The sequence below is a fragment of the Talpa occidentalis genome, unplaced genomic scaffold, assembly GCF_014898055.3.
Source record: "Talpa occidentalis isolate TD23 unplaced genomic scaffold, MPIMG_talOcc4v2.1 talOcc4.12, whole genome shotgun sequence".
NCBI classification, from domain to species: Eukaryota; Metazoa; Chordata; class Mammalia; order Eulipotyphla; family Talpidae; genus Talpa; species Talpa occidentalis.
Genome location: NW_023601212.1, coordinates 96,292,239 through 96,313,198, shown reverse-complemented (window position 1 = coordinate 96,313,198; position 20,960 = coordinate 96,292,239). Strand labels below are relative to the sequence as shown.

General features: G+C 48.8%; 1 protein-coding gene and 1 pseudogene across 2 annotated transcripts in view; one reads left to right on the top strand and one right to left on the bottom strand.

Moving 5' to 3' along the window:
- SNX29 (sorting nexin 29) overlaps positions 1-20,960 on the top strand; it is a 296,663-nt gene that overhangs the window by 19,838 nt on the left and 255,865 nt on the right. For both annotated transcript variants that reach the window (XM_054693831.1, XM_037507581.2), the window contains exons 4-6: positions 8,025-8,149; positions 17,171-17,351; positions 19,940-20,010. In XM_054693831.1, coding sequence (XP_054549806.1) covers positions 8,025-8,149; positions 17,171-17,351; positions 19,940-20,010 — 377 coding nt within the window. The remainder of the gene's footprint in view (positions 1-8,024; positions 8,150-17,170; positions 17,352-19,939; positions 20,011-20,960) is intronic.
- On the bottom strand, positions 2,347-2,700 carry LOC119241920 (60S ribosomal protein L22-like; annotated as a pseudogene).

Here is a 20,960-nt window from a genome sequence, read left to right as displayed (position 1 = left end):
AGCGCGGGAGGGTGAGAGAATTCACCAGAGCCAGAGCGGGTTGCAGAGCAGGCAGAAGGACCGAAGTACACTGCTGAGGGGAGCAGCGGGTGGCAGGAGAGGTCTGCGTGCCATGCAGGACCCTCCTTCAGTGGCTGGGGAGCCGCCGGGGATCAAACTGGTGCCACAGAGGCTGCGGGCAGCTTCGCAACCCAGCGTTCAACCGCTGCACCACCGCCACCAGGGAGGACCTGACTGCAGCTTACTTTCATTCCATGCCCTCAGCACAGTGAGAAGGTGCTCCAGGCCAACGCAGTGTGCTGACTTGACTCTTTGGTGCTGGGACCTCTGGCCCAAGAAGGAGCGTGGGGACTTTGCGGGTGAGGTACCTGGCTTTGCCTCTCATGCTCTCTAGATGAATTTCCTGACCCAATGGATGGTAAATGGTGCAAGTCACTTCTTCGATCTTCCTTCCTCTGGAATTGTTTTGTCTATGGCTAGACATTTATCCTCACTTTCCTTTAGCCCTGAGCCACTGTGTTAGTGCCACTGGATAAATACCCATTCTTGCTTATCTGAATTGAAGTAACGCCATTGTTTTATATAAGGTATTTCCATATTTATTAGGATTTCCAGGGGGTGGGGGGGGGCTTCTTTATATTGCTCCATTGGGTTATTTATCCCTGGATCCAAAACCTCACTGTTCCAAATTCCTGTGATTTTTACTGGAATTGTATTAAGTTTATTCATTAATTTGGGAAGAATTGATATTTTGGGGACATTTTTATTTTAATAAATCTTCCCATTCAGCATGATTAACGTATAAAATAAAATACGACAACGCCAAGAATTGGCAAAAATGTGGGGTGACTGTAGCTCTTATGCATTGTTGCTGGCGCCAAAACATGTAACAGTACTTTGAAAAAGTTTGTCAGCTTCTAGTTAAGCTAAATGCAAATTAATGTATGACTCAGCAATTCAACTCCCAATAAACCAAAAATAAATAAATGACTGTATATATATTGTACCAAAAAAGCCCAAACTGAAAAACAAGGTAAAACAAAACCAACCCCCCCCATTCCTATTATTTTGATCTTAATTCTGTTTTTTAAAAAGATTTATTTTCATTTATGCATACAAGAATTGGGGTGTAGGCCAGAGGTGTGGGGGGGAGGGATGAGAGGATTCACTAGAGACAGAGTGGGGAGCAAAACGGCAGATGTACTGAAATACACTGCTGAAGGGCGCAGTGGGCGAGACAGGAGAGGTCTGCTGTGCCATGTGGGTAGCTCCCTGGCCAGAGATTGAACCCATGCTGCAGTGGCTGCTGATAGCTTCTGAGACTTAACCCCTTGTACCACCAGGGAGACCCTGGCTTTAATGCCTTATAAAGAAATGTTACTGTCTTCTTCATGCAGGACTAGTATCTTTCTTGTTAAAAAATGTGATTTTTAGGGCCTCCCTGGTGGCGCAGCGGTTGAGCACTGGGTTGCGAAGCTGCCTGCAGCCTCTGCAGCGCCAATTCAATCCCCGGCCACTGGCTAGGGTCCCACATGGCGCGCAGACCTCTCCTGCTGCCCGCTGCTCCCCTCAGCAGTGTACTTCGGTCCTTCTGCCTGCTCTGCTCCCCGCTCTCGCTCTGGTGAATTCTCTCACCCTCCTGCACTTCTGACTGTACCTAGTGCTTGTACAAATAAATAAATAAATAAATAATAAAAAGAATTAAAAAAAAATGTGATTTTTAAAACTTTCTTACTATTGTGAATGAAATTCTCCTCCCCCATTTTCTCTTATTAAAGAAGTCAACTTTTAATGTTACATTTTCTTTTGTTACAGAATGTTTCTATTTGTGGGTTAGAAACATTTGTGTATTTTTTTTTTGGACCTGCTTTTCTTGACCTTGTCACCTAAGCTTTTCAAGAAATGCTATTGCTAATGCTGTATAAGCATCTTAAATGGTGGCATGACTTCCTCACCTTAAATTTTATTTTATCTTTTTTCCCTCTGGCTCCTGAGTTTTATTCAAGAGCTCATACAAAATATTCCAGATGGACGAGCTTTTTTTTTTTTTTAATTTTTTTCTATTAGATTTATTTATTTATTTATACAAGCACTGGGTACAGTCGGAAGCGCGGGAGGGTGAGAGAATTCACCAGAGCCAGAGCGGGGAGCAGAACAGGCAGACCTAACGAAATACACTGCTGAGGGGAGCGGCGGGCGGCAGGGGAGGTCTGCGCGCCATGTGGGACCCTCCTCCGGTGGCCGGGGAGCGGCCTGGAGCGAACTGGTGCTGCAGAGGCTGCGGGCAGCTTCGCAACCCAGCGCTCAACTGCTGCGCCACCGGGGAGGCCCCCAGATGGATGAGCTTTAATTCTCATCTTCCTCCTTGTCATCCTGGTTAATCTGGAGGTAATTTAGAGATGCCCTTTGCTGTTAGCAACTACCTACAACCAGTCACATAGTTTATTTTTCTTCACGTGCTTGTTGGTGAGATACTTCAAATGCCCGTTGGAAAAAGCCACCGCAAAAGTTGCCGTGATCTTGCTCCTGCTCTGGCCCTCTGTCCCGCTCCACTGAGATGCCCAGCCTTCCTGTTCACCTTGAGCCTCTCCTGAGGAAACTACTCAGATGGGCCTTACCCAGGATTCCATCTCCCACAGGGTGGGGGCAGTCAGGGGTGAACCTCAGAACTTGCTTTTTCTTGCCCCCCTTTGGTTTTTTTTTTTTTTTTTTTTTTTACTGATGCCGTGGCTGCGCAGGGAGAGCCTCATGATAACTTTTAAACCATTTTCCTTCAGTCTTTATAGCTCAAGGTAGCAGTACTTTGGTTTATGAAAAAATGTTTTAGAAATAAGCTAAGTTCAGAAAAGCATCGAGGTTAAGAAAAACCTGCCCTGTAATTCCTCTACAAATGGTTCATTTTCCTACATAATCCCCTCCAGTGTGTCAGTGTGTGTGTGCACGTGTGTGTGGTATAGTTGAGAACATGCTTAATGTACATGCTTAGTTTTCATTTCATATTGTATTATAAACATGTTGACTTATCTGGATGAGCTCTTATAAATGTTTTTAAGGGCTTAATAGCCTTTGATTCTAAGCTATGCTATCATTCAGTCAGCTATTCCCCAAATATTAAATATTTAGGCTTTTTTTTTTTTAACTTCCCACAATTATAAATATTTTCATTTTTCCCCCTAAATCTTTATCCGATTTCTATAGCCGCAGATTGACTTCTACCCTAAAATTCAGGGGCTAAAGGGGATGAACCTTTTTGAAAACTTATTTTATGAGACATAAATATAGGGCATGGCCAGTTGCAAATGAATGCCACATAATGGCCTGGCTTCAGCAAGGCTAGTGGGTGCCGCATGGTCTTAAATCAGAGATAGGGCTGGTGCTGTTGCTATGGGTGCAGTTGGTTCTATCCCAGGGGATGCTGGAGTTTCACACGTGAATATAATCCTGTCTGTTTTCATGACTGTACTTAGGTTTCTCCCAAAAGGTTCCCATAAAGCTGTAATATAATAAAAGTATCAATTTGAAATAAGCCCTTCAGTCAAAAGGTTAATTTGATGCTGTTCAGTGAAAGCACTACATTTATTGCTAATCCTGTCTGTTGTTCTAATATTTGCATAAAAAAGTACAGGATTCTTAGGAATCTTATTGTAGAACAATGTGGCAGGTTAAACAGCCTTGAAATATAGGACAAAGCTCAGGAAAACCAGTGCTTGCTGAATTTTAGCAGTAAACTGGTCAAACTTCAGCAGTCTCCCTCTGTTGGACAAATTTAAATTCAGTAGGAAGGAGTTACTTCATTTTCCATCCATTAGCTCCTTCTCTCCTTTATCAGACTTTTACCGAGCACCTTGAGGGCAGTTTTTTTTTTTTTTAACAATCTTTTTTTGAGACCTATTTACATGCCACAAGATTCTACCCCTTGTAAGTATACAATGCAGTGATTTTAAAAGTCAGTTTATATAGTTGTGCAGCCATATTATAATTTAGTTTTAGAACATTTTTTTCACCCAGAAGAATTCCCTTGTGCCAGTTTACATTTAATCCCTGGTTCCACTCTCGGCCTTAGACAGTGACTTCCTTTCTATATATTTACTTTTTCTTAACGTTTCAGACAATGTGTGACTTTTGGGGCCTGACTTCTTTCCCTTAACATAATATATTCTAGACTCACCCATGTGATAGTGTCTATCAGCACTTTATTCCTTTTTATTGCTGAGTAGTATTCCATTGTATTGATATTCCACAGTTTTTTTTAAATGAGATTCATTTTTAACAGATTTGAAGTCAAGTCAGATTTGAGCACTCTATATAAGAGCTGAATTCCTATAGGGCTATGTCCATTTGAACCAGAGCAGCCTCTCAAAACATAACTTGAACCAGCTTTGTTTCTTTTTCTTCTAGGAACTATGATGTTCTGATCAAAGATAACAAATTCCTTGCCCCTCACTGGGGTGGCACCTCCTTGTGTGTATGATTTTGTTGTCCACGCCTGGCCCTGTGTGCAGATGACTTCTCCCCTCCTCTGGGGAACAGCTATATGCACAAAAACTTGATTTTCTTGTTTGGTGGTTTAAAAAAAAAAAAAATCTAAACCTTCCTTGTTAAGTGCTCTGCTAAGTTAAACACATGCCCCAATTCATTAACTTAGAGTTCATCTCTCTAAAATGCCACAGAGGCAGCCAACCCATCACAGCAAGGCCAGAGAGCATTTAGCAGAGAGCATCTTGGGAAGTGGGAGAGACTGAGTTGAGGAATGAAAGAGCTTCACTGAAGCAGACGCCCCTCTCATTTTGCAGGCATCCTTATGTAATGGTTCTAAGGCAGTGCCAGCGCCACACCCACCACAACTCAGGGTTTGGATTCACAGGGTTGGGCACGTGTGTTTTCCTTGCTGCTCTAGCCTGAACCCACCTGGTTTGGCTTATGGGTGATGCAAGATCTCCTACGAAGCATCTCTCACCTGAATGTACATCAAATCCGTTTTCTGAGTTACGTGTGGGGCAACTAAGGTGAATGAGGCATGATCCTTGCTGTTGGGAAACTCAAGTTAGCAAGAGGTGATAGCTGTGCAAAGCAGATCGTTAGCAGACATTGGCCAAGTGCTGCAGGAGAGAGAAGCTCAAATGAGGAAGCACTCAAGAAGGCTTCCTGGAGGAGGGGACACTTGAGCTAAGTCTTGAGTGACCAGTAGGATTAAACTTGGAGGTGAAGCAGGGACATGGGGAAGGTATTAGGTAATATCCCTCATGAGGCAGGTGTAGCAATGAAGGGATTGCAGCTCAACCCCCACCCCCACCCCCCATTTTCTCCTGTGTTAGGTTGGTGTGACTGCATCTGGAGGGTTGTTATATGAATGTGTCCCAAACTTTGTGCTGTCCCCCTACATTTCATTCCTCTCAGGGGCCAGGTATTCTTAGAGTTGGGGGGTGGTTACTCACTTGTGCCTTGGAGCCAAGCAGTCAGGGACTGTTGAGTAATCATTATAGTTGCAGATGATTCATTTTAAGCTGTGGTTTGCGCTGGAGAATTCTAAACGTGGCCCAGAGTTTTTGTTTCTCTTCCCCCCAAGTAGGATTTCCTGGTCAAACTCCATTTTGCTGTGTCTTTGATTTGGTTCCTATGGAACTTAGTTTTATATTTTTTTATTTTTTATTTTTTTGTGGGACCCTCGCCAGTGGCTGGGAATTGAACCGGTGCTGCAGAGGCTGCGGGCAGCCTCGCAACCCAGCGCTCAATCACTGCGCCACCAGGGGAGGCCCTGGAACTTAGTTTTATTGGGTGTCTCAACTTTCCAGGAGCCCTGAAATGTGTGCCTGCCTGCGTATATGGGAAGACTAGCATATGTATATGGGAAGACTAGCATCTAATATTTAAGAATGACATCTACCCAGCAAAGAGTGTGGGGGAGTATTCTAGAACCCAGGGCTCAAGGTTCATCACCCATTTACCTACCCAATGAAATAGCGTTTATGGCGTGTGTGCTATGAACCAGGCACTGAGCCAGGCAGGGGAGCCAGGAAGACCAGGTAGGAGTGGAAGAACAAATAGTGTGCTTGAGGATAGTGTTAGGTTTGGGATGCAAGTAGACTTCCTTGTGTGGAGGGCCACCTTTGATCGTCTGGCAGCATTTCCTGGAATGCTGGGATGCATTAGTGATGTCTGTCACAGGCACAGGCTAGAGTAAATGTTCAGGTGCGTGTATTTGTTGATGCTGTGTTGGGATTTTTTGGCGTGGACACATGACTTGAGTAAAGGTTGGGCATGGAGGGTTGGTTTCCAACGTCAGGAGTTCCTGGGGTAAAATATATGGCTCCCATACCCAGAAGATGAGGAGAGACTGAAGAAAGAAGCAGACCATTCCAGATTGGTAAGTGGCAGTTTCAGTAAGCAAGGCAACTTACATATAAGGTTTGTCCTGGGTTGTGTGAAAGACAATAAATCGCTACACCCACCCAGCATCTTAAGAGTTTGTATAGAGGCCTACGCGGGTTCCGTCATGTCTGCTGTCCACATGGTCCTAGTAGTACGCTACCCTCTCAAGATTGCACCCCTGAAGTGGCTCTTCGGTAGAGACAGGGGCCAGCATGTATACTCCAAGGATGGAGGTGGGATCAAGATTCTCCATTTGTCTGGGTTCAGTTTATGGATCAACAAAAGTCTTCTCTCTTCCTACTGGCCTTCCAGTAGGAGAAGACTTTGTCTTGGAGTAAAGCAAGTTTGTCTTGGTGGTGAGGGTGGGTGGGGCTGGGGCCCGAGTTTAGGTGTTTCTGCCTGTAAGTGACTTCAGGAAGTCACTTAGATGTCTTTAAATCTCAGTTTATCTAAGTATAAAATGGAGACAATAATACCTGCCTTACCTATACCATAGTGTTGATGGGAGGAGCTAATGAAATAATGGGTATGAAAATGTTTTACTACCCACAGAGTGATAAACACCTGGAGTGTTATTAGTATTATTACTCCAGGTGTGGAGTGGGTGGAACAGGAAATGCCTGCAGTTAGGCAAGGTCGAAGCAGGTGGTGGTGGCCTCTGGGCATTTGCACTGGGCCCCTCTGCCTAGCTTGCTGCCTCTCATCATATCCTGTCAGAAGCCCAAGGTTACCTCCATTCAGGCCACAAATCTAAGCTTGTCCCTGTGCTGTTGCCACCTCCCACCTCATCCTGTTTTATTTTCTCCAGTTCTCAACTGAAATGGCCCGGGTAGCTTATTTGTGTATTTCCCGCCACTGGTACCGTGCTCATGTGGCCTTGCCCGTCTCACTCCCACCTTCCTATTGTGAGGCTGGAATGGAGTCTGGTACGTGGAAGAGAGAAGCATGGTTCTTCCCATGAGTCGCAGGAGTGAGTGGAAAGGTCTCCGAGGCCCACAGACCCACGCAGGCTGCTCCCAGGAGCCCTGGGAGGGCGGCTAAGCTTAAAGTGTAGTTGCTGTGACCTCATCTCCTTGCAAACATGTTCCCGAATCTCCCATTTCTTTGGTTATTGAGAAATAAATTCAGTTAAATGCCCAGTTATTTTGTCCTAATTGAAAATTCCGTCAGCTCTGCATCTGACTTCAGTGTAACCTCTTACTGCAAAAATAACGAACAAGACTGAGATTTCATATATATATTTTTTAATATATGTAACAGGCCATGAAATTATACAGTGTTTCCAATTTGGCAGGCTGGTGAATTCAATCTCTTGAAAGATAATCTTATTCCTTAAACTCCTTGTGACATGCATTGGAGTTGAATTTGTGAATTGGATGCAGTTAACATCTAACCCCTCCCTACAGCAAACTGATTTGTGCTTAAATTGACTCTGAGCCCCCGCACCCTCCCCTCGGGGAACTAGGCTGTTCGGGGTGTCCCAGAGTCCTCCGCAGTAAACTTGAGAGGGAAGAGGTGTGTGGTGGGCCCAGTCTCTGCCGTGACCTACTGCCAACCTGACGTCCAGTGTTTACCTTGCTGCTCCTCAGAGGTGCTGGCCCGCCCGGGTGGTTACTCAGTCACAGGGTGATTGATGAATCGCTGTCCTCCCTCAGGGTGACCTGCCTGTGTGCCCAGTTTGAAGCTGTCCTGCAGCATGGCTTGAAGAGGAGTCGAGGACTGGCACTCACGGCGGCCGCCATCAAGCAGGCAGCGGGCTTCGCCAGCAAGACCGAAACAGGTACGTGCGGCCGATGCGCATGGAGGGCGCCGTCTCTTCTCTCGTTCTCTTTTGATTTTTGTGTCTTTGATGGAGGCGCCTGTATGCGCCTTGGGTGGGGCAGAGAGGGGAACGTGGTGGAGCAGAGGCCCGGGTGTGAGGGTGTCTCGCTTGTAACCAGTGGTGGGGCTGGCCGGCGTCTGTTTCTGGGATGCCATCCTCTGTCTGGGGTTCTCAGGCCGCGTGCTGCTGTCTCCCCGGCCCGGGGCCTGCAGCTAGGGCTTGTTTCCCTGCGTGGCGTGCGTGGCTGTAGCTGGAAAAGGAATAATTGTTTTCATTTTATGGGAAGGGTAGCCTGCCGTCTCATAGCCACATCTGCCTCAAACAGCAGAAACCCTGCAGGTTTCTGAACCTCCAGTACTGCGACCACTCGCTTTCATGTGGTCAGTACTTCCCATGTGCCATGCGCCTGCCTCTGGGTGACTGGGCAGGGCTGACGACAGTCACTGTTGGCACCGAGAGTGCACAGTGCTAGCCTGGCAGTGTGAGCCTCACACAGATGAACACGCTCATTGCTCCCAGCAGCCCCAGGAGTCCACCGTGCAGCTGAGGAGACCTCCAAGATTTCCTGCGGACGGGACCCCTGAAGTCCAGCCTGTGATATAAAGAACATGGCATGTCCTCTCCTACATTAAAAAAAGCAGGTTCTTTCAGATCCTGCTGATGCTGCTGCCCTGAATTCCTGATCTTCCTGGTTACCGGGATGCTTTCCTGTCACTGCTGAGTAAAATGTGTCATCTTTTGCTAGTTCTCCTCATTTCTCAGTGATAAATCAGCCCTGCCATTTTTGGGGGAGGCGTCTGGAAATTCTCTGCTGCCTGGGCCCTAACCTCCATCCCCCACCTCGGGCTGGCATCTCTCCTTCCCTTTTCTTCTCTGTCCTTCAACAAATATGTTTTCTCCGTAGTTTACCTTTTTACTCTCGGTGACATCTGTTGAGGAGCAGAAGTACTGTCCATCATTTAAGTAGTCACGCCTATCTGTCTTCTTACTGATATAACCCATGTCCTGCTTCAGAAATTCATTGCCTATTCCATAAAGAGGCTCTGTGGTCATCTTTTAATTATGTCTGACCTGGTATTTCGAGCTATACCGTTTACTGGGATTTATTTTTGTATGTGGTGTGAGAGGGTTGGTGTTTCTCCCTTATAGGACCAAGTGACTGAGCCCCAAGTGTTGGCAATGCTTTCTCAACTGCCCTGAACTACCACCTTTGTCAGACAGCAGACATCCATATATTTCTAGGCTTTCTCTTATATTCTACCAGTCCGGTAACCCTTGTACCAATAGCACATTGCCCTTAGTTACTGTATTTTACAGAAAGTCTTCATATCTGGCAAGTGTTCTGTCCATCAGCTTTATTCTTCAAGGTTGTAGTGAGTATTCTGGACCTTTTCCTTTTCCACAAGCATTTTAAAAAATCAGCTTGTCAATTTCCACAAAAGAAAATTTGTGGAGTTCTGATTGGAAGTGCAGGGAGTTATTTTGGGGAGAATTTCACCAATTTTTAATATCGAGTATCCCAGTCCATGAACGTGTGTCTCCTCCTTTATGTAAACTCTCCATTATCTCTCGAAAATGTCTTTTGCGAACATCTTTTGTTAGACCTGTTCCTAGATATTTGAGATTTTGAAGTTGGTATTTTTTTTTTAAGCTTGTTTTCCCGATGGTTGATTGTATATAGAAACATAGTTGCTTCTTGTATGCTTCTTGCTTTATCAGGGCCTCCAGGGTACTGGTATTAGTGAATAGCATTGAAAATACCAGGGGCTCCTTGTTTTATTCCTGATTTTAGAGGAAAGCTTTATCAGATGAAAACAGTCCCCTTTTTTAAATCTAGTTGCTAACAATTTTTTTTTTAAAGTGATTTTACTATTCGTGATTCTTTTTTTTTTTTTAATTTTTTTAAAGATTTATTTTTTTATACAAGCAGTGGGGTACAGTCAGAAGCACGGGAGGGTGAGAGAATTCACCAGAGCCAGAGCGGGGAGCAGAACAGGCAGACTGACGACGTACACTGCTGAGGGGAGCAGCGGGCGGCAGGAGAGGTCTGCGCGCCATGTGGGACCCTTACCCGGCCACCGCGGATCGAACCAGTGCTGCAGAGGCTGCGGGCAGCTTCACAGCCCAACGCCCAACCGCTGCACCACCGGGGAGGCCCTTGCTAACAATTTTTATCACGAGTGAATTTTGAATCTTCAAATGCTTTCCCTCCATTTATTGAGATTGAATTTCTTGTGTTAATCCAACCTTGCATTCATAGAGTTAACCCAACTTGGTAATGATACAGCATCTTTATTTTGTCATTGAATTGATTTTTGAGTCTTTTGCATATGTGTTTATAGATTGCCTTGTTACTTTATTTTCTTATAATTTCCTTGTCCTATTTTGAGGTCAAGTTGGGTTATTCTGGCCCTATAAAACAAGCTGGGAAGTATTTCCTTTTTCTTTCCTTTTTTGATGAATTTGTAGACAACTGGCATTTTTCTTTCTTCTTGATTCTTTCAAGACTTTCTCTTTGTCTTTGACTTTTAACAGTTTTGACCTTGGTGTGTCTTGGTGTAAACTTCCTTTCATTTATTGTGCAGGAATATTCTAGCTTCTTGGATGTGTAGATATTTCATAAACAAAATGTTGGCAGTTTTGTCCATTATCTGTTCACATATTTTGCTCTCTCTGCCTTTCCTCTTCTTCCTGTCTCCCTGCACTGCCTTATCACCCAGGAGTGGGGGCTTGGGCTCCCCAGCCTCCGCTGTGCAGGAGAGCGCCCCTGCCAGCACGTGCTGGGCCCAGCTGTGACTGTGGGCTGGACTAGTGGAGAGTGGTTTCCTGGCATCTGCTGCCCAGGTGTGTCATTCCTCCAGTGGTGCCCCTGGGTGGGGTGTCACCTATCTTCCAACTTGGCCTTGCAGCCTGCTCCACCCTCAAGGCCTCTGTGCCACCCCAGCTGGAGGGGGTTGGAGAGGTCTTCTCGTTTGACTGTGCCCGAAGTCCCTGACTTTCTGGCTTTGTCTCGATTTTGACCACAGCCTTGTCTTTGTGCTTGCTGGTGTGCACGTCGTGTGTGGAGAACTTGAGGTCATGTGAAGCTCGGGAGGAGGTTATGCTCAGAAAGGACTTACTGTTGCTTCTCAGGCCATGAGGGCAGAGGAGACTCAGTTGAAGCCAGCCAGGGCTTGAGCTGGTTCACACCTGGGCACTTGTGAGTGCTGCTGCATTTCTGCTTTTGCTAGGATGTGGTTATAGCGATTTCCTGGGGCTGCAGTCACAAATTAACACACACATGGTGGCTCTAAACAACAGACATATGTTCTCCCACCTTCCTGGAGCCCAGGTGTCCATGTTGTGGGCTGACCCTGGGCCTCGGGAATGGGCTCCACACTCCCTGTGGCTGGCAGCCGTCCCTCGTGGCGGGACCTGGCTTGCAGCCCGGCCCTGGCTTGGCCTCCCTCTGCACACGGCCACGACTCTCGTGTCCTTTCTTCTCCGTAGAGAATAGATCTGGATTTAGGACCCTCTGCACTCCATTAGGACCGCATCTGAACTAATCATGTCTGCAAAAAATCTTTCTAGCTTTGGTCTCACTCGGGTTCCGGGTGGACTTGCATGTAGGGGACGCCACTCGGGCTTCTTATTGGAGAAACACTATTGTGGGAAAAAGTCTCCAGGGCAAAAGAAATCCTCAGTGACATTTTGGGTTTGTCACAACAGCTGTTCCAGCGGGTGTGGTGTGGTGTCAGCATGGTTTTGCTCAGCCCCTGCTGGAAGTTTCAGATCTCTCTCCACAGGTCATTCACGAGCTCCCTGCCCGGCTGGCCGGTGCTGCTCCCACAGGCGCCCTCCTCCAGCCCTCGTCCTTCCCCACTAGACCGTCCTGTGGCCCTGCCTCTTGTCCTCGCCGTGTCTCTTGCTGGTCAAGGACCGGGACCATCCTCGCTCATCTTGGTAGCTCCCGTGCATCAGTCCTGACCTGCAAAGGACGGCGCGAGTCACTGCTCGAGTCGCGGCTGGGAGACCCAGCTGTCAGGACAGGCTGCTCGTTCTCCCGGGAAGCTGGGCCCACCCTGTCTGTACATCTTCACAGTCTGTTGAAAGCAGGTGGTACTGATATAGCCCCAGCTGTAAAATTAGACGCCGACTTCCTTGATCCTCTGTGGGGCTTTTTGAAAACGGTTGATTGCATTTAGCTCAAAGCAGAATTCATATTTTGCCTTATTGGTTCACCTTGGGTAACAATTTCATTTCTGTAGAAAATTAATTTTGGAGGAAGCCACATGTGCCAGGAGAACCCAGCCCATCCTTTTGATTGTGAGAGGAAGTTCACTCTCCTGCCCTCCCATCCTTAAAGGCTTTCAGTTCCCTCTTTGTGTTTCTCTGTTGTGTTCGTGACTCGAAGATCAGCTGGTTCTGGTGAAAGAGACCTTGGAAGGACGTCTGCAAGGAGCAGAAAAAGGACAACCATCCAGGGTTGGTGATAAAAGTACTGAACAGCTGCTGGAGGTAGGCTGGCCTTCTGGAAGGAGCCAGAAGCCAGGGCGCTGTTCCCTGCGTCACTAGATGCTGACGACGTTCACAGGGGAGGGTCCCTGACAGCTGGGGTGCCTGAGGACGTGGGCCAGTGGTGTTTACTAAGGCGAGACTGGCGTTGCTGGCCTGTGCCTCGTGAACCTGGCCGTGTTTGATCTGGCTAGAATGAGCTAGAATTTGAGCTGTGTTGTGTCCTGGGTTAGCGCTCAAATTGGCCACAGAGTTGTCAGTTTATAGTCCATGACTCTGGCGTGTCGGTTCACAGGGCCTTTGCTTTTCTCCTGTTAGCATGGAAGTGGCTCTTCAGCAGAGGCTGAGGTGCACCCTGAAGGTAACGAGGTGGTTTTATTTTTATTTTTTATTTTCTTTTTTTAAAGATTTATTTATTTATGCATACAAGAGCTGGGGTACAGGCCAGAGATGTGGGGGTGGTGGTGGTGGTGGTGGTGGTGGTGGTGAGAGGATCCATCAGAGACAGAGTGGGGAACAGAACAGGCAGACAGACCAAAATACACTGCTGAGGGGAGCAGCGGGCAAGACAGGGGGAGGTCTGCTGTGCCATGTGGGTTTCTTCCTAGCCGGCTGGGGATCGAACTTGTGATGCAGAGGCTGTGGATTGCTTCATGGTGTGATGCTTAACCCCTTGCGCCACCAGGGAGGCCCCGAGGTGGCTTTAGAAGCTCTTGCTTCCCTGGAGCGAGAGAAGGGTCATGCTTCTCATGGGAGGAGGCGCTTGCAGACTGCTGTGTGATGGGGTGGATGCTGTGTGCTCTTGAGTTTGGGATGCACACCTCAGGCTTCATGGGAGCCAGAAGGATGGCAGGCCTGAGTGAATCAGGATGGGGAACGTGGAGACCAGGAGCCACTGGGCCCTACCAGGGATGCTGGCAGTGAAGTCTCGATGGGGGTTCAGGAAGAACAGATTTGATAAGCAGCTAAGCAGTCAGTTGTGGATGGAGGTTTTATTCTTCTCTACAGTGACCTGACACAGCCTTTTTCTGGGGCATTTGGATACAGACCCAAGAAATAGAACGAGCCTGTAGAAATAGTACTGCCACTGGGGGAAGGGCTCCGGGCAGTTCAGGTCAGACGTGAGTACCCCTCACTGGCCTGTTTGCTCTTAAGTATAGTCTCTGACCTTCCCCTGAAAACTGCGCGTGGCCACACCCTCAGTCCGAGGCAGCCACAAAACTTAGGAGTGTGCAAGACTGCAGGTGGTGGTCATAGTGGCTAGCAGTGGGAAACTGGAAAAAAGCCTGATTTTTCATTTACCCTACAGTCCTGTACACACTTTCTTCTCCTTTTCTTGCTTATCTTTGTGATTGCCATCCACCCTTGCTGAGATAATTGCCTTTTGTTCTATGGAGTAAAGAGGCATATTTAATTTTTAAATTTAAAGCTACTGAAATAATCCGTTATGTGAGATTATTGTGCATTTATTCATCTTTAAAACATACCAAGTTAAAAATGATACATCATTGAGAGTCACATGCAAGCAGAGACAAGATGAATTGGGGCAAGTGAGGTGAGGCTGTCAGGCCCTGCGGGGCCACGCATCCATGAGCCTGGGTCTCCTACCCACCTTTGTACAGGGAGGTTGGTAGTACCGAAGGCACGTGGAACCGGGTTCCCCTCGGAAGGAGGGGTGCTGCTCCCAGAAGAAAGGACAGGGATGCTGTTCTCAGGCCTCGGTTCCTCAGCGCTTCACCTGTGCGTTTCATTTTCTCGCCTCCCCTTTTAGTGAACCCTGAAGGAAGATCCCATTATCTCCAATTGACAGACAAGGAATGGACAGCATTAGTCGCTTGAGGTCACACAATGCATGAGCTAGAATTTGAGCCAAGATTTTTGGCCTCCACAGCATGAATTCTTGAATTCTTGGCACCTGTTAAAGTTGAGGCTGTTAGAAACGTTGCCCAGAGCCCTGGGCCATTAGTCATCCTCTGCTAATGAGCACCCCCAGTAGCGGGCACTCGCCCCCTTCCTGGCTCCCGCTCTTGTGGACAGATGGCTTTCAGGAGCTCAGGAAACCTGGAGCCCTGGCCCACTTTGGAATTAGCCCCTCGTTTCAAAGCGATAAGAGATCGGTGGATATTCCCAAATTAAATTACAGCCACCGCGTGTTAGTGTGCAGGGGAGCTGTGCTCTGAATAGCCCACATTAATTCTGGCAGTGGAAATGGAGTCCTGCTGGGATAATTATCATCATCAGCATCACCCTGGCAGGCTCTGGAAGGTTCTGTAGCAATAAGCAATTTGTGAAATTGAAAGGTGAAAACACACCTGACAGTTTCATGTGCACTCAAGGTCAGGGTCACGGGTTGGACATGGGCCGGATACGCAGCTGTTAGCTGTGTGTTTCAGAGCAAGCTACTGGCCGCCTGGCCCTGGGTCTTGGGCTCACCAAGAGGGAGTGGGAAGAAGGCTGGACAGCGCTTGTGTGGTGTGGGCTGGTCCAGTGGGCTTGGGAAGGGTCAGTATGGTGGTCTGGGATTGCGACAGAGGCTGGTCTGAGTGAAATACCCTCTTGGTGGTGATTTTAGTCATCCCTGGCATGTTTATTCTAAATGATCCCAGGGTTGACTCCACCCACAAGTCCACACACACTTACGCGTTGGTGTACATCTAGATGCTGTTAACAGAAAGGGACACAATGGGAGATGCTCTTGCAGGAGACGGTAACAGCCAGCATTGGCCATCACAGTGGGTATCGTGCTCAGCGCCTGCAGCTCTGGGCTGGCTTTATGGGACAGACTCCGAAGCTTAGTATACCTGAGTGGCCTGCCCAGGCTCCGCCTTGGAACGGTCTCTTCCTGTTCTTCCCGCCCACTAAATGGGGGCCCTCTTAGAGCTGAGCCCGTGGTATCTTTGAGGGAGCCCAGGCAGAGTGCAGTCCTGGTCACTGGAGCCGAACTGAGTATTAGAGCCGGCTCATTAGCCGGGTGTCTAGTTTATGGAGGTGTGTGTTTGCTTCCCTCTGGAAGGAAGGTTCAAGATCCTGTCAAGTTCTCAGTGGGCCTGTGAGCTTGTTTATTAACTCCTGGCTGTGAATCCCTGGCTAGCTGTAGAGACTCAGGGTTTTCTCCTTGGATATCAGTCAACTTTGAAAAAGGTAGATTTCTTCCCTCTGCCCCCCAGTTCACAAGGCAGTGGGATTTAGGGGTTCATACTCAGCTTCCAGGGCTGCTACCTCTTCCTAACTGCGTATTGCTGGGCAGGTCACTTCACCTCTCTAGGCCTGGAACCTTTTGAGTGCAGTTGGCCTTAGTGGCAGTGAGAACTAAGGCCAGGTGTGAGTGTTTAGTGCAGAGGCCGGCATGGAATTAAAGTTCGGCAAACAGTGCAGCTGGTGTTGTTGCTGTTATTATTGGCAGCGTGAAAAAGTGTTGATGAGCCATTGTTAAGTGGATCACATAATCAGGTATATATTGAAAAATCTGTGTGCCTGTGGGTAAAAGGTGGGATGTGAGGAGATACTGACTCCTTTCAGGATAAAAACAAACTTTCTCAGCTTTCCCTTCAAGCCCTAAATCTGTTCCTATAGTGATTTAGCGTCTGGAAGTCTCTCCCAAGGATGGAAGCAAGGACAGTTATGTACAGGGACGTTCAAAGCAGCATAGCGGGGAAGTCGACAGTGTATCATTTTAGTTAAACTATATTTAACTGGGGAACTATCAAAAATCATGTTTTCAAAGCTCTTTAAATTTTACAAGAAAATGCGCATGATTTAGGCAAGAAACTAACCAGGTTACACTATGACACACATGTATCTGTGTGTGTATGGTTACATTCCCGTATACATAGAGACAAACACACACGGTAGAGGTACTGGTTCCTTACAGCTTCTCCACCAGAGCAACACAAACTTGGTGACTTAACACACATGGCTTCTCTCACAGTGTCAAGTCCAAAGTCAGGCTCAGTGGCTGAGTCAAGATGATCACAGGATCTCTGTGGAGGCTCCAGGGCAGAATCAGCTCCTTGCCTCTCCCTGCTTTGACTCTCCTGGACTGCGGCCACGCCACTGCAGTCTCCCCTCCCTGGCGGGGTTGCCTTCTCTGCATCAAGCCCCTCTCCTCCCGCGAGAAGCTGACATGTGATTGTGCCCACGGAAACCCCCAGGATGATCTCCCACCTCTAGACCATTACCTGAATCCGTCACAGGTTCCAGGGAGGAGGATGGGGGTCTTAATTCACCCTATCACAGGTGTCAACTTGGTATAAAATGGAAAAGTGCAGGGAAAAAAAGACCTGAAGGAAATACTTGCAAATGTTAACAATGGTCATCTCTGTATGTGGATTTGGGGTCACTTTTATTTTGGTGTACCCTCCTGTTTCTTCCTTTTCTGTGCTAAGGAAGTAACTCTTCGACCATCCTCAGAAATGCCCAGGGAGCACTGCGCGGGACACATGGAGCACCTGGCCCAGGGGGTGACGTGTCTGGTTCTCTCTGCAGAGCCCGTGTTCTGGTTCTATGTGAAGGAGGTCCTCAACAAGCACGAGCTGCAGCGCTTCTACTCCCTGCGCCACATTGCCTCCGATGTGGGACGTGGCCGGGCCTGGCTGCGCTGTGCCCTCAACGAGCATTCACTGGAGCGCTACCTGCACATGCTCCTGGCCGACCGCAGCAGGCTCAGGTAGGGGCGGGGGATAGGGGGGGTGGAGGCTAAGGTATAGAGGGGGTGGGGGATGGGCTCAGGTACAGGCGTGGGGGCTGGGCTTAGGTATGGGGTGCGGGGGGGCGCATTCAAGGTATAGGGGGCAGGCTCAGGTACCTGGTGCCAGACTCTAGGAAGGGAGCCCAGAGCTTACCTATGCTGAGTCCCTCCACTGGGGTGAATGGGTTTCCTTCTTACGTCCCCAGCTTGTTCAGCTGTGCTGTGGGGACCATTGTGCTGAGAATAAAGGAGGGGGCCTGTAAAGCAGGGAGCAAACTCAGTAACACCCACCATCGCTTGGGCGGGAAGGGGGCTGGGGTAGAGAGAGCTCGTGTCTTCACACAGCCTGCTGGTGGCTTGGTGGGATTTTAATTTGGGCTTCTTTCAGAGGCAGATGCGGTACCCTGTTTCACATTTGTCTTTCCTGGTGTGCTGGGGGTCTTACTCCTTCTGTTTCAGGGGTGTTAATCAGTCCCACGTTGACTGAAGGAAACATGACAGTAGTAAGTAGGGAGTCATTTGTTATTAAGAAATTCCATGTTTATTGTGTTTTCTTGACCATAAACAAAAATGTGCTCTGAGTTAGTACAGGCCTGGTGAGGCTGCCGCAACAGGTACCACAGAAACCCCAGTTTATTTCTTCATGCTCCTTGTCGATCATGGGGGCATAGGAGTGTCTTAACTCGGGCACCCCTGGCGGTGGAGGCTCCATCCAATGGCCAAGGAAGGAGAAGGAGGTGTGGTTGAACTCCACCCCGGCTCTTGAAGCTCCTCCTTCCCTTACCCCCAGCAGCGATACCTCCTCCCTCTTCTGCTGACATTGCACTGGCCACTGCAGGACCCAGAGAAATGTGACCGGGTGGGGAGGTCTGAGCATCTGAGCCTGGGCCAGCACAGGGCTCGTGGGTGATCCTTCACACAGAAGCTGTATTACCTTCACCACGCCTGGCAGTGCTGTCCGCCCTGGGGACAATCTGAAATCACCTGTCATCACACAGGCTGACTCTGCTCCCCTGTTGGCATCTTTTCTCATCCTTGTAATATTTATGGTCTCTCTGTCTCTTGTCCCTCGGAGAATGGTGGACTAGACTTATGGTGGTGTTGTGTCCCTGAGCACTTCCCACATCAGCAGTACCCAGACCCCACAGCGATATCTCCTGGCATTTCCTTGTGCCACTTCTGCTCCTCTGACCTCATATCTTGCCTTGGGTGTCCTGGCTCCAGCCTCCTCTTCTGTTCCTTCCTGCCCGCACTCACCTTTCTACCAGGAAACTGCTGGGAGTTCTGGGGTTGTGCACCAGGGCTCATAAAACTACCCACTGACATTGCCTGTGGCATTTGTCTGGGTGTATATTCCAACTCTGTGTCTAAAGGGCAGGATGGGGGCCTGGCAGGTGCCGGCAGCCACGGTGTACTGCTTAGGAGAGTGGGAAGGTAGGTGCCCCCTGAGTCCTGGCCAGCTCCAGTTAAGGAGGGCTTATTTACTTTCCTTAACGTGGGTTTCCTTCAAGCTCTTTCTGGCACACTCAGCCCTGGCTTGAATTTAACAAGGGCCAATTGGAGTGACAGCCTCTGTTAAAATCGCAATTGAACTGAGTCACTAGCTGCTGATCTGACTCGATGTGGGAAATTTCTCCACACACATGAACACTGGCTCAGATTTTTAAAGACTCACCATTTGGGGATCAGAAGTTCAGTTGCGATGCCAACCTGAACACGTGGCTGTGCTTCCACTGACATCTGGGTGAGTGCTTCGAGCGCGAGGCTTCTCTTCTCTGCTTCTGCGCGTCGAATCCAGTGACCTCGGCACAGCTAATGTGTCCAGTTTCTCGCTGAACTGCAGTCACTCATCACTCATGCTGCTTTAGTGAAAGTGAGCTTTGACTCCTCCAATTTGGCGTTCTCTGGCTTGGTGGGGAAGTTGGGGTGGAGGCCAGTCACCGGTTAGCGCTCATCAGGAGGTAGGATGAAGGGCTGGTGAATTGGACTGAGGCCTGTTTTCAGTCCTGGCTGTTACCAGATGACCTTGGCAGACCCTGCAGACCCCTTAACCTCCTTCCTCCTACTGCCGGGTGGGGCTGTTTTAGCTTCCCTGGCCTTTTGAGGGATAACATGGGCTTTTGGGCCTGCAGCCCAAGTTGGTCGTAGTTGTGCCTGGTTGATGGAGCCCTGAAGCCTGTCATTTTTTTTTTAAATGGTCTCTTCTTGTGTTAATCCAGTGGGGGAAGGGGGTGCTATGAGCCGATTTGGGTTCCCTGCCTGTCTTTTGCTTCAGTGGAAGTCACTTCTCTGTCCCCTTCTCCTTTGCGTAGATGTGCTTCCCTAGCATGGTTATATCTCCTGTCTGCCTCTGTACTCTCAAGTCCAGGGGACGCTAAAGATCGCAGAGGCCCATGAGGACGTCGTTGGGTACATGCTTCCCTCCTTTGTTCATATGCTTCAGCCCAGCAGAGACCTCGTGTATCCACCCTGGGGAGCCCAGGCGGAGGCCACATAGTGGAATTATCTGCCAGTAGATGCAGAGAACCACTGCTCAGAGCTTCTCTCCTTTCCCTCTCCACCTGCAGCACCTTTTATGAAGACTGGTCTTTCGTGATGGATGAGGAAAGGGCAAGCATGCTTCCCACCATGGCGGCTGGTAAGCCTGGCAGAGCCTGCAGGGGCGCCGTGAAGCTTGGGGGCGGGAGGCTGCCAAGGGTGAATTTGTAGCTGCCATGCGTGCTCCGATTTTCCCTGTCCCTTTCCACTGTGCCGACTCACTGGCCATGGGCCTTCCTTGAGTGCTGCTGAGCGCTGAGTGTACATATCTGGAGTTTAGCCCCTGCAGAGAGACTGGGGCTGAGGGCTTGGCAGATGCCATGTGAAGGGAGCTGGAGGTGGGAGGCCTGCTCTTGACACCTGGCTCTGCCCCTTGCCAGGTGGTGACCTAAGGCTGGTGACCTGCCAGCTTTGTCACCTTCACTGTCCTCCCCTGGGAGGTGGGAATCCCAGTAGCACAGCAGCAGCCTTGATGGCGCTGGGAGAGAATCAGATGTGATGGAGTCAGGCGCCCATCATGTGGAGGTGAAGGCCCCGGAGTCAGGTCCACCCGCAGCTTGTTAAGTATCTTATTTGCTGCTCACAAAGATGGTCCCAACGGAAATGGGCAAATTGCTTCCAAGTCCTTTGTTGCCTCTTTTCTTTTTTCTCTTCTGAGAGTTTACACCGACCGAATCCCACATATTGTGAGTTACCCCAGCCAGCCCGTCAGCGAGGAAAGGTCAGGGCACATCCCCTCTGCAGGCTGCGGGCAAGGCTTTGCCCAAAGTGATGGTCCTATCGCTGCACGCTGTTGCCTCCAGCTGTGTTTTTGGTGGGTGATGGTCTCTTTGGTCTTTGATACTTTGAACTCTGAGAGATACTATTGCCCCATTTTACGGAGAAGGAAACGGAGGCCCTGAGAGGTTGTAAGTGACTTGACTCGGGTCTCATTGTAAGTGGCAGTGCTGGGATTCAAGCCAGGCAGTCTGGCCCCACACTGTACACCTTAACCTCCCCTGATTGGCTTCTTATGAACAAATGATGCAATGAATGTTGGGGAGAATATTT